Raw genomic sequence first — 12,622 nt, 5'->3', positions numbered from 1 at the left:
CACCCTGATATCTCTGCCACCCCCCCCCAAGGCGAGACTTTTCATAGTAACAGTCTTGTGGTCAAATCTCCTTACACATTAATTGATTTCAGCTTTTTGATAATTAGCCAGTCTTATGCCCCATACACACGAGTGGAAATTCCGCCAGCAAAAGTCCGATGTGAGCTTTTGGTCAGAAATTCCGACCGTGTGTATGCTCCATCGGACTTTTGCTGGTGGAAATTCCGCCAGCAAAAGATTGAGAGCAGGTTCTCTATTTTTCCGTCAGAAAAAGTTCCTATCGGAAATTCCGTTCGTCTGTATGCAATTCCGACGCGCAAAAAACCATGCATGCTCAGAAACAATTCAACGCATGCTCGGAAGCATTGAACTTCATTTTCTCGGCTCGTCGTAGTGTTGTACATCACCGCGTTCTTGGCGGTCGAAAGTTCAGAGAACTTTTGTATGATCGTGTGTATGCAAGGCAAGCTTGAGCGGAATCCCGTCTGAAAAACCATCCAAGTTTTTTCTGGCAGAAAATCCGCTCGTGTGTACGCGGCATAAGAGGCACTTCTCTTCTCTTTTATACTCAGTTGTGACATGACGCTACTTATATCTCAAGACATCGCTTTTATATCAAGTCAAAATTTATTTTAAAAATTTGCTTGTCTTGAAAAACGCTCTCAAACCAAGTTACTCTCAAACCAAGGTTTTCCTGTATATGAATATTACATCAACTATTAACCTATTCCGCTTGTGTGTACGGGGCATTACAGTTTTCATCTATGTATAGCCAAAGCTTTTTTTTTTTTTTTTTTTTTTTTTTGAGTTTTGGATGTAGTGGTGAAGGATTAGAAGCTCTGTATAAACAATTTTTAAATAGGTAATCCATCATAAAAAAAGAAATAACAGTTTATTAAAATAATTTATTTTCTCTATAAAAAATATGTCTGGATCTATCTTTGAAGACATACATTTTTCTAGCTTCGTAAGATTTTTTTAAATAGAAATTATTTTATATGATTTATTATTTATTTTTCTGTTCAAATAATTTTATTGGTAAATAACAAGCATTGGTTACAAGCTTTTCAGTACAGGGTATCATGTAGATATAAAGCAGTGTACATCTTAACAGGTTAGGGTAATGATGACATAAAAAGTGTTAAAGCTTGCAAACATTATACACTCTGTCAAATATCTCAAGATCTAGTAAAACTGAGCATGCTAGCGTTAAGAGGGACCGTGGTCCTTAATTTAGACACAATATATGACTGGTGATTATAGACATGGGGTCGGTCTTGGTAAACAACCGAGACCAACTCAACGGGGAAAAAGACAAAATAAGACAGAGTATACTACCCATATTACCAGGGATAATTAAGGGGGGAAGTGGAAAGTGTGAGGAGAATAGAGAGAAGGGAAGCAGAAAGGAAAAAGTGAGGGAAAGCTGAGAAAAAGTGAAGGGGCGGTCGGGACGCGCGGGCACCGGTATGGTTTCCAAAATCAAAAGTGGTTATTAAAACTATTTCAGGGTTCTAGTAGGCTCTCGTCAGTGTCTGGGGGCAAGAAGTGCTCTATCCATGGTTGCCAAACTCTGTAGTGATGTGGGACTTTATCTATTATTGTTGCTTCAATTTTGCTGTGTATCATTGCCTGGGTAATTCTATTTTGCATTTCAATTATGCTAAGTGCAGGTGTCTTCCAAGCTTTAGCTATCGTTTGCTTAGCTGTTGTGAATAGGTGGAGAAGGAGACAGCGTTGGGCTCTGGTGTAGTCTTGGGGTATAAGGTTGAGTAGAGCTATAGTTGGGGTAGGTTCTAAAGTAACCTGGTGGAGAGTGGAAGCCATCTGGAATGTTGTTGCCCAGAAACGTTGCACTAATGGACATGTCCACCAGATGTGGGTGTGTGTTCCTTTATCTTTGCAACCCCTGAAGCAAGTCGGGGGATACTCAGGTAGGAATTTGGCAATTCTGGATGGGACCAGGTACCATCGCATGAGCACCTTGTAGTTTGCTTCTGAGGCAACAACATTTTGGGATGAATTTTTCGTGTTAGTCCATATGGTGGACCAGTCTTCTGCTTCGAGATCGATGTTTAAATCTTTAGACCATTGCTTCGCATAGGTGGGGAGATTTGTGGATGGTGTCGTGAGGTGAGTGTAGAGGCGAGAGATGATACCTGGTGCATGTGGGTCCGAGTCGCACATATTCTCAAACTCAGTCAAGGTATCCAGTCCAGAACTGGATTTTAAATTTGTTTTGACAAAATGAGCAATTTGGAGGTAACGAAAGCACTCTCTAGGTGAAAGGTGCGCTTGCGCTTGTATAGCTGGAAAAGATTTTATAGAGTTACCACTAAGTAGGTCACAAATGCGAGTCAGACCCGCTTGGGCCCAGGTTTGGAACAGGGCTGGTTCAGTGTATGCCGGGTAGAACAGCGGGTGGCCCAAAAATGATAAGAGTGGGGAGTGTGGTGAGATCAACTTAAAGGGGGCTCGTAATCTATCCCAGAGCTTGAGGGTGCAATGTGTTATTGGGTTGGTTATAGTGCCACGTGCCGCTGGGGGGAGCCACAGTAAATTGGTGACTGTAATTGGGTGGAGATCTATGGCCTCGAGGCTGACCCAGAGCGGAGTTTCGTTCTTAGAATGATATAGAATAGCCTGGGCCAGTCGGGCTGCGTGGTAATAATGTAAGAAGTTGGGTATACCAAGACCTCCATTGAGCTTGTAGCGGAGTAATACCGATCTGGCCACTCTAGGTTTAATGGGGCCCCATATGTATTTAAAAACTCGGTTTTGTATGGTCCTATGATAATAAGGGGGGATCGCTATCGGGAGTACCCTATATAGATATAGTAATTTCGGTAGCAAGGACATTTTCACAGCTGCCACTCGTCCCAGCCAGGAGACACATAAGGGCTGCCAGGAATTAAGCAGAGAAGAGAGTTGGGTTAGCATTGGGAGGTAATTGGAATGGAATAAATTTAGTGGGTCATTAGTCAGTTTAATCCCCAGGTAGGATATGGATGTTGTAGACCAATTGAAAGGGTAGTTTTGGCGAAGTAGCTCGAGATCGGTTTGTGGTAGTGACACATTGAGAGCCTTGGATTTCGCTTGGTTGACTTCTAACCCGGAGACCAGAGCAAATTTATCTAAGATGTGCATGAGGTTTGGTAAGGTTGTGTGTGGCGACGTGACGAATAATAATGCATCATCTGCGAAAAGGCATAATTTATGCGTGGTAGAAGCTATCTCCAGACCACGAACGTCAGGGTTTGCTCTGATCAGGGCTGCCAAGGGTTCTATTACTAGAGCAAATAATAGGGGGGATAGGGGGCAACCCTGTCTGGTTCCCCGAGAGATGGGAAAGGGATTTGAGCGGAATCCTGAGTATTGTACATATGCTTGTGGATGGTTATATAAGGCATTGATCCAACCAAGGAAATGTGGGCCGAAGCCCCAGCATTGGAGGATATAAAGAAGATAGGGCCAGGAAACTGTGTCGAATGCTTTCCTTATATCTAGGGAGAGGAGGTGCATCGGTATTTTACGTGATCGGGCTAAATTTTGCAAGGGGATTACCCGTCTAACGTTATCACTGGCTTGCCGCTTGGGTATAAAACCAACTTGGTCCTTATGTATTAGACTGCCAATAATCGGGTTAAGGTGTAGGGCTAAAATTTTGGCCAGGATCTTTATATTAGCAAGGAAATTGGCCTAAAGTTAGACCACACTGTATTGTCTGTGTTTGGTTTCGGAATCATAGAAATAAATGCTGTCAATGTGTCACGACCAAAGGAATGTTGTCTGAGTAGAGCGTTGAATGCGTTAGCGAGGAGAGGAGCGAGTTCAGCCGCAAATTTTTTATAGTAGAGACTGGGGAGGCCGTCCGGGCCCGGACGTTTATGCGGTTTAAGTGTCTTAATGGCTTCTAAAACTTCCTCAACCGTGATCGTGCTCTCCATAGACCCGCGACTATCATTGGACAGCGTAGGGATTGGCAGATTGTGGAAAAGCTTCTCTGCTTGACGTGTGGGAAAAGCAGCCCCTGCCTCATAAAGTTTCGACAATTGTCTACGGAACTCCGAGAGCACCTTGATCGGGTTACTAGTAACACTATCTTTAGACAATCTGAGTCTGATGGGGACACGAACACGATCTGGTCTGCGAAGACGCAAGGCCAGAAAGGTATCTGGTTTGTTGGCTTTGGTATAGATTGTGTGGTTGGATCTACGTATAGTTTTATCAGCCGTTTCAGCTAGTAGAATGTCAAGTTCCAATTTGATTTTGTCTAGAATTCGTTTATGAGCTTCAGTAGGGGAAGATTGAAACTGGAGGAAACTCTGGTGATAGTCTGACTCGAGCTGTTGTTGTTTGTGGATTCTGTTTTTCTTGAGGTGGGATGCGACTGAGATACATGTGCCTCTAATCACTGGTTTGTGTGCCTCCCAAAGGAGCGTGGGGGAGATATCTGGGGTGGTGTTGTGTAGCAGGTAATCTTTGAGGGCAATTTGGATATCCAGACAATATGATTGGTTGGTTGAGTGCATCGTTCATGCACCATGTTCTGTTTGTGGATTGTGGTATCAAGGAAGATACTGCTGTGATCATGGCGCAATGGTCTGTCCATGTGATTGGCTGGATATGGGATTGAAGTAGGATTGGTGCAGATGCTATGGAAATGAGAATGTGATCAATCCTGGAAAAGGATTTATGGGGATGGGAGTAAAATGTAAAATTTTTCTTGACGGGGTTGCATTCTCTCCAAGTGTCCAGAAGAGAAGCCCTTAATATTTGTCTGCGAAATTGCGCTGAGGGGGTATAGTGTTCAGGAGTATAGGGTGATTTGTCTAGGTGCGGTTGTAGGACTGAATTGGAGTCGCCACACAGGAACAGGGTTCCTTTACTGTGTGTTTTTACTACCTGTAAAAGATGTGAGAAGAAGGGATTAGGGTTTTCATTAGGGGCATAATAGGAAACAAAAGTGGCCATTGTATCCTGTAGCAACCCCACTAAGATTAGGTATCGACCCTCTGGGTCTTTTATTTCGGATTGTAGGGTGAATGGGGTGGTATGATGAAAAGCGAGTAAAACCCCTCTATGTTTTGTTTCCGCTGAAGCGGTGAATACTTGTGGGTATTTAGAGCTAAAGAAGCCTGGGGTGTGACGTTTGGAAAAATGAGTTTCTTGGAGGGCTACCACACTAGCTCTTAGGGATGCAAACGTTTGGAAAGCCTTCACCCGTTTTTGGGGTGAGTTCAGTCCTTTAACATTTAAGGTTAGTATATTTAGTGGGGCCATTGGTGGGTATAAGGGGGGACCCTATTAGGTGGTAAGGGGCCCGCGCGAGCCGACCGGCCAAGAAGAGAAAGGCGAGGAGTAGTAAAGTAAGGTGAGAGAAAGAGAATATTATTTATTTTTCATGATGGATTAAATATTAAAAAAAACCCATAGATTTTTATAGCATAATAAAGATTAATAAAAATATATATTTATGTATTATTTGTATTCATTTATTTTTCATGATGGATTATTAAAAAATAAATAAAAAATAGCTGTGTATCAATAAGCCTTTTTCTTCACTTTACCCATCCATTGGGAACATCAGGACTTATATATGCACAATATTGAGTTTAAAGTGGTTGTAAACCCACAAACAAAACAAACAAAAAAAAAAACAAAAACCTGCAGGACAAAGGCATGATGAGCTAGTATGCATAGCATACTAGCTCATTATGTATTACTTACTTACCTTAGATTGAAGCCCCCACAGCGGTCCTCGTTCACCGCTCCAGCCGGCGACATCGCTCCCGGAGCGCTGTGATTGGCCAGAGCCGCAATGACGTCACTCCCGCGCATGCACATGAGAGCCGCCGGTAACGGCACAGTCTAACTGAAGCAACGTACGTGCCATTGCTTGATGACGTTGGCACATGCAGATACAGGGGATATCTCCTAAACCGTGCAAGTTTAGGAGATATCCAGGGTAGCTACAGGTAAGCCTTATTATAGGCTTACCTATAGTGAAAAGTGGGTGTAAAGGGTTTACAACCACTTTAAAAGGTGGGAGTTTTTGAGAAAAACAACTTATTGACGCACAGCAAGTTAAAAAATATATATATATTTGTTATAATTAATCTATCATGAAAAAAAAAATAATTCAAAATATTTTTTTAAACTTTATTAAGCTAGAAAAATATATGGCTTGGTGCTGTCTTTACAGACCTATATCTTTCTAGCATAATAAAGAGTAAATATTCTTTCTATTTAGCTTGCTGTGTGTTAATAAGTCTTTTTCTTTCTTAGTTCCCATGTTCATGTAATTATTTTTAAAAGGTAAGTCTGCATATTAACAGATTATTATTTGTAATTTAATTCCCCCGATTTGGGTAGACAAAGAAAATGTATACTAAGAAGGTTTTTTTTTTATTATCAGTACAGTCACTTTGTGGCTGAATTCAGTATGAACACCTATAAATGAGTTTTTTATTTACTTGATCCACATTGATTCATTTTATGTGGACAAAAAACATTTTGTAATTTTACAATCCATTATATCATGCAGGTACATTGCTGACTGCTGATTATTTGGGCTGTAGCAATGTGGAATATATATTTAGATGTGTTTAAAATTTCAGTAACAATCTGGATTTTCCTTTTAATGTTTGGGAAAAAAAAAGGAAATCTCTGACGGCTAATTACAAACCTCATTTATTGTAGCATTGCTGATATTGCCCCTGAGCAACCAATCAGATTCTGATTTTCAGTCTCCCGCTGTCATTTGCCAAAGCAGTTTTGATTATTGTTGGCTGCTGCGGGGCAATGCAGATAGTTCTTATTTCGGCACTTTGACAAATGGGGCTCACCACTCTGCTACCTGCCCAGACAAGGCTCTGTGTTTTTGTGTGCAATGTGTAGACGGAAGCCTAATTGCATAAGACTAATGCTGGCCATACACTATACGAAAAATCGGCCGAAAAATCGTTCGTATAGACACTTCGTTCGTTTTTCGGCAAGTTAATGGGCACAAATCGATAATCGTTTGTGACGTTTTTGTGGGAAAAAAACGAACGGGAAGTTTGGAAAATTTCTGCCGAACGTACGATAAATTGCAAGGTTAATGTGTTTCCCGTCCGAACTGTCTGCACTAGGTATATGTAAAAAAACGAACAAAAAATTATTTATTCATGTCCACTGAACAATTTATCGGTCATTATATGATGGCACGATCGTTTGCGGTCACGGTCGAACGTTCGTTTTTCGAAAATGGGTTCGGCCGATTTTCTGTATAGTGTATGGCCAGCATAAGGCTCATCCCCCGTCATTTGTCCGCCATGTTATGATGTCCCCTCCTGCAGGCCTGTGTCCAGTGGTCGGAGGTCCAGAAGCAGCTGAAATTGTCGGATGTGGAGGAGATAAGGAGTTACAGAGCCCCCCCGCCCCCGGTAATAATGGTCACTGATGTCCTCTGTACTGTGTTTGGAAAAGAGCCCGGATGGGAGAGCGCCAAACTACTGCTGGGGCAAGAAGAATTCTATCAGGTACGTTTGGAGTAGTGTGGAGGTGTCCGGGTATATATAGAGCACTCTAGAGATATTGAAGTATATACAGAGTACTCTAAATGTTAACAAATATATACATTATATTACCAAAAGTATTGTGACACCTGCCTTTACACGCTTATGAACTTCAATGACATCCCAGTCTTAATCTGTAGGGTTCAATATTAATATGGCCCACCCTTTGCAGCTATAACAGCTTCAACTCTTCTGGGAAGGCCATCCACAAGATTTAGGAGTGTGTCTATGGGAATGTTTGACCATTCTTCCAGAAGTACATTTGTGAGGTCAGGCACTGATGTGGACGAGAAGGCTTGGCTTGCAGTCTCCGCTCTAATTCATCCCAAAGGTGTTCTATTGGGTTGAGGTCAGGACTCTGTGCAGGCCAGTCAAGTTCCTCCACCCCAAACTCGTTCATGCATGTCTTTATGGACCTTGCTTTGTGCACTGGTCCAAATCATTTGGTCAAGGGGGGGTTATGGTGTGGGGTTGTGCTTGGCCCCTTAGTTCCAGTGAAGGGAACTCTTAACCACTTCAGCCCCAGAAGGATTTACCCCAATTTTTTGTGATACAGAACTTTAACTGACAATTGTGCAGTCGTACGACATTGTACCCAAACAAAATGTATGTCCTTTTTTTCCCCACAAATAGAGATTTCTTTTGGTGGTATTTGATCACCTCTGTGGTTTTGTAATGTAAAAAATCAAATTTCTTCATCAGTAGGCCAATATGTATTCTACTACATATTTTTGGTAAAAAAAAATGTGCAATAAGTGTATATTGATTGCTTTGCACAAAAGTTATAGCATCTACAAAATAGGGGATAGATTTATGGCATTATTTTTTTTTTACTAGTAATGGCGGTGATCAGCACTTTTTAGCGGGACTGTGACATTGCGGCAGACAGATCTGAAACTTTTGACACTTTTTTGGGACCAGTGACAACTACACAGCGATCAGTGCTATAAAAATGCACCCATTACTGTATAAATGTCACTGGCAGGGAAGGGGTTTTTCACTAGGGGGTGATCAAGGGGTTAAATGTGTTCCCTGGAAGGTGTTTCTAACTGTGGGGGGGAGGGGACTGACGGGGAGTAGAAAGAGATCGCTGTTCCTTATCACTAGGAACAGCAGATCTCTCTCTACTCCCCTGACAGTACGGGGATCTGTTTGTTTACTTTGACAGATCCCCGTTCTGCCTGTGGAGCAATCGCGGGTGGCCGGCGGACATTGCGGCCGCCAGCCACACGCATCGGCTTCAGCTGGGTATATACAGTGTACTCTGGGTGTATCTAGTCATATATTGCGTACTCTGGAGGTGACTGGGTATATACAGAGTACTCTGCAGGTGATTGGGTATATACAGAGTACTCTGCAGGTGATTGGGTATATACAGAGTACTCTGCAGGTGATTGGGTATATACAGAGTACTCTGCAGGTGATTGGGTATATACAGAGTACTCTGCAGGTGACTGGGTATATACAGAGTACTCTGGAGGTGACTGGGTATATACAGAGTACTCTGGAGGTGATTGGGTATATACAGAGTACTCTGCAGGTGACTGGGTATATACAGAGTACTCTGCAGGTGACTGGGTATATACAGAACTCTGGAGGTGACTGGGTATATACAGAACTCTGGAGGTGACTAGGTATATACAGAGTACTCTGGATGTGACTGGGTATATACAGAGTACTCTGGAGGTGACTGGGTATATACAGAGTACTCTGGCGGTGACTGGGTATATACAGAGTACTCTGGAGGTGACTGGGTATATACAGAGTACTCTGGAGATGACTGGGTATATACAGAGTACTCTGCAGGTGACTGGGTATATACAGAGTACTCTGGATGTGACTGGGTATATACAGAGTACTCTGGATGTGACTGGGTATATACAGAGTACTCTGCAGGTGACTGGGTATATACAGTGTACTCTGGATGTGACTGGGTATATACAGAACTCTGGAGGTGACTGGGTATATACAGAGTACTCTGGAGGTGACTGGGTATATACAGAGTACTCTGGAGGTGACTGTGTATATACAGAGTACTCTGGAGTACTCTGGAGGTGACTGGGTATATACAGTGTACTCTGGAGGTGACTGGGTATATACAGAACTCTGGAGGTGACTGGGTATATACAGTGTACTCTGGATGTGACTGTGTATATAGACAGTACTATGGATGTGTATGGGTATATAGACAGTACTTTGGATGTGTCTGGGTATATAGACAGTACTATGGATGTGTATGGGTATATAGACAGTATTATGGATGTGTATGGGTATATAGACAGTACTATGGATGTGTCTGGGTATATAGACAGTACTATGGATGTGTCTGGGTATATAGACAGTACTTTGGATGTGTCTGGGTATATAGACAGTACTATGGAAGTGTATGGGTATATAGACAGTATTATGGATGTGTATGGTTATATAGACAGTACTATGGATGTGTCTGGGTATATAGACAGTACTATCGATGTGTCTGGGTATATAGACAGTACTATGGATGTGTCTGGGTATATAGACAGTACTATGGATGTGTATGGGTATATAGACAGTACTATGGATGTGTCTGGGTATATAGACAGTACTATGGATGTGTCTGGGTATATAGACAGTACTATGGATGTGTCTGGGTATATAGACAGTACTATGGATGTGTATGGGTATATAGACAGTACTATGGATGTGTCTGGGTATATAGACAGTACTCTGGATGTGTCTGGGTATATAGACAGTACTATGCATGTGTCTGGGTATATAGACAGTACTATGGATGTGTCTGGGTATATAGACAGTACTATGAATGTGTCTGGGTATATAGACAGTACTCTGGATGTGTCTGGGTATATTATAGACAGTACTATGGATGTGTCTGGGTATATAGACAGTACTCTGGATGTGTCTGGGTATATTATAGACAGTACTATGGATGTGTCTGGGTATATAGACAGTACTATGGATGTGTCTGGGTATATAGACAGAACTATGGATGTGTATGGGTATATAGACAGTACTATGGATGTGTCTGGGTATATAGACAGTACTCTGAATGTGTCTGGGTATATTATAGACAGTACTATGGATGTGTCTGGGTATATAGACAGTACTCTGGATGTGTCTGGGTATATAGACAGTACTATGGATGTGTCTGGGTATATAGACAGTACTCTGAATGTGTCTGGGTATATTATAGACAGTACTATGGATGTGTCTGGGTATATAGACAGTACTCTGAATGTGTCTGGGTATATTATAGACAGTACTATGGATGTGTCTGGGTATATAGACAGTACTATGGATGTGTCTGGGTATATAGACAGTACTCTGGATGTGTCTGGGTATATAGACAGTACTATGGATGTGTCTGGGTATATAGACAGTACTATGGATGTGTCTGGGTATATAGACAGTACTATGGATGTGTCTGGGTATATAGACAGTATTATGGATGTGTCTGGGTATATAGACAGTACTATGGATGTGTCTGGGTATATTATAGACAGTACTATGGATGTGTATGGGTATATAGACAGTACTCTGGATGTGTCTGGGTATATAGACAGTACTATGGATGTGTCTGGGTATATAGACAGTACTATGGATGTGTCTGGGTATATAGACAGTACTATGGATGTGTCTGGGTATATAGACAGTATTATGGATGTGTCTGGGTATATAGACAGTACTATGGATGTGTCTGGGTATATTATAGACAGTACTATGGATGTGTATGGGTATATACAGAGTACTCTGGATGTGACTGGGTATATACAGAGTACTCTGGATGTGACTGGGTATATACAGAGTACTCTGCAGGTGACTGGGTATATACAGTGTACTCTGGATGTGACTGGGTATATACAGTGTACTCTGGATGTGACTGGGTATATACAGAGTACTCTGGAGGTGACTGGGTATATACAGAACTCTGGAGGTGACTGGGTATATACAGAGTACTCTGGAGGTGACTGGGTATATACAGAGTACTCTGGAGGTGACTGTGTATATACAGAGTACTCTGGAGTACTCTGGAGGTGACTGGGTATATACAGTGTACTCTGGATGTGACTGTGTATATACAGAGTACTCTGGAGGTGACTGGGTATATACAGAACTCTGGAGGTGACTGAGTATATACAGTTTACTCTGGATGTGACTGTGTATATAGACAGTACTCTGGATGTGTCTGGGTATATAGACAGTACTCTGGATGTGTCTGGGTATATAGACAGTACTATGGATGTGTCTGGGTATATAGACAGTACTATGGATGTGTATGGGTATATAGACAGTACTATGGATGTGTCTGGGTATATAGACAGTACTCTGGATGTGTCTGGGTATATAGACAGTACTCTGAATGTGTCTGGGTATATAGACAGTACTATGGATGTGTCTGGGTATATAGACAGTACTCTGGATGTGTCTGGGTATATTATAGACAGTACTATGGATGTGTCTGGGTATATAGACAGTACTATGGATGTGTCTGGGTATATAGACAGTACTATGGATGTGTCTGGGTATATAGACAGTACTATGAATGTGTCTGGGTATATAGACAGTACTCTGGATGTGTCTGGGTATATTATAGACAGTACTATGGATGTGTCTGGGTATATAGACAGAACTATGGATGTGTCTGGGTATATAGACAGTACTATGGATGTGTCTGGGTATATGGACAGTACTATGGATGTGTCTGGGTATATAGACAGTACTATGGATGTGTCTGGGTATATAGACAGTACTATGGATGTGTCTGGGTATATGGACAGTACTATGGATGTGTCTGGGTATATAGACAGTACTATGGATGTGTCTGGGTATATAGACAGTACTATGGATGTGTCTGGGTATATTATAGACAGTACTATGGATGTGTCTGGGTATATAGACAGTACTATGGATGTATCTGGGTATATAGACAGTACTATGGATGTGTCTGGGTATATTATAGACAGTACTATGGATGTGTCTGGGTATATAGACAGTACTATGGATGTGTCTTGGGTATATACAGGGTACTCTGAAGGTGTCCAGGTTAGAGACTCTACAAATGTCTC

At 41.9% G+C, this 12,622-nt stretch overlaps 1 protein-coding gene across 1 annotated transcript in view; it reads left to right on the top strand.

Moving 5' to 3' along the window:
* DNHD1 (dynein heavy chain domain 1) overlaps window positions 1-12,622 on the top strand; it is a 156,774-nt gene that overhangs the window by 120,800 nt on the left and 23,352 nt on the right. Inside the window, exon 32 of the mRNA XM_073612699.1 lies at window positions 7,341-7,523. Within this exon, the coding sequence (XP_073468800.1) occupies window positions 7,341-7,523 (183 nt within the window). The remainder of the gene's footprint in view (window positions 1-7,340; window positions 7,524-12,622) is intronic.

This window comes from Aquarana catesbeiana, linkage group LG02, assembly GCF_042186555.1.
Source record: "Aquarana catesbeiana isolate 2022-GZ linkage group LG02, ASM4218655v1, whole genome shotgun sequence".
In the NCBI taxonomy this organism is placed as follows: domain Eukaryota; kingdom Metazoa; phylum Chordata; class Amphibia; order Anura; family Ranidae; genus Aquarana; species Aquarana catesbeiana.
Note: the sequence above shows the minus strand (reverse complement) of the source record. Positions and strands in the feature narration are given on the sequence as shown.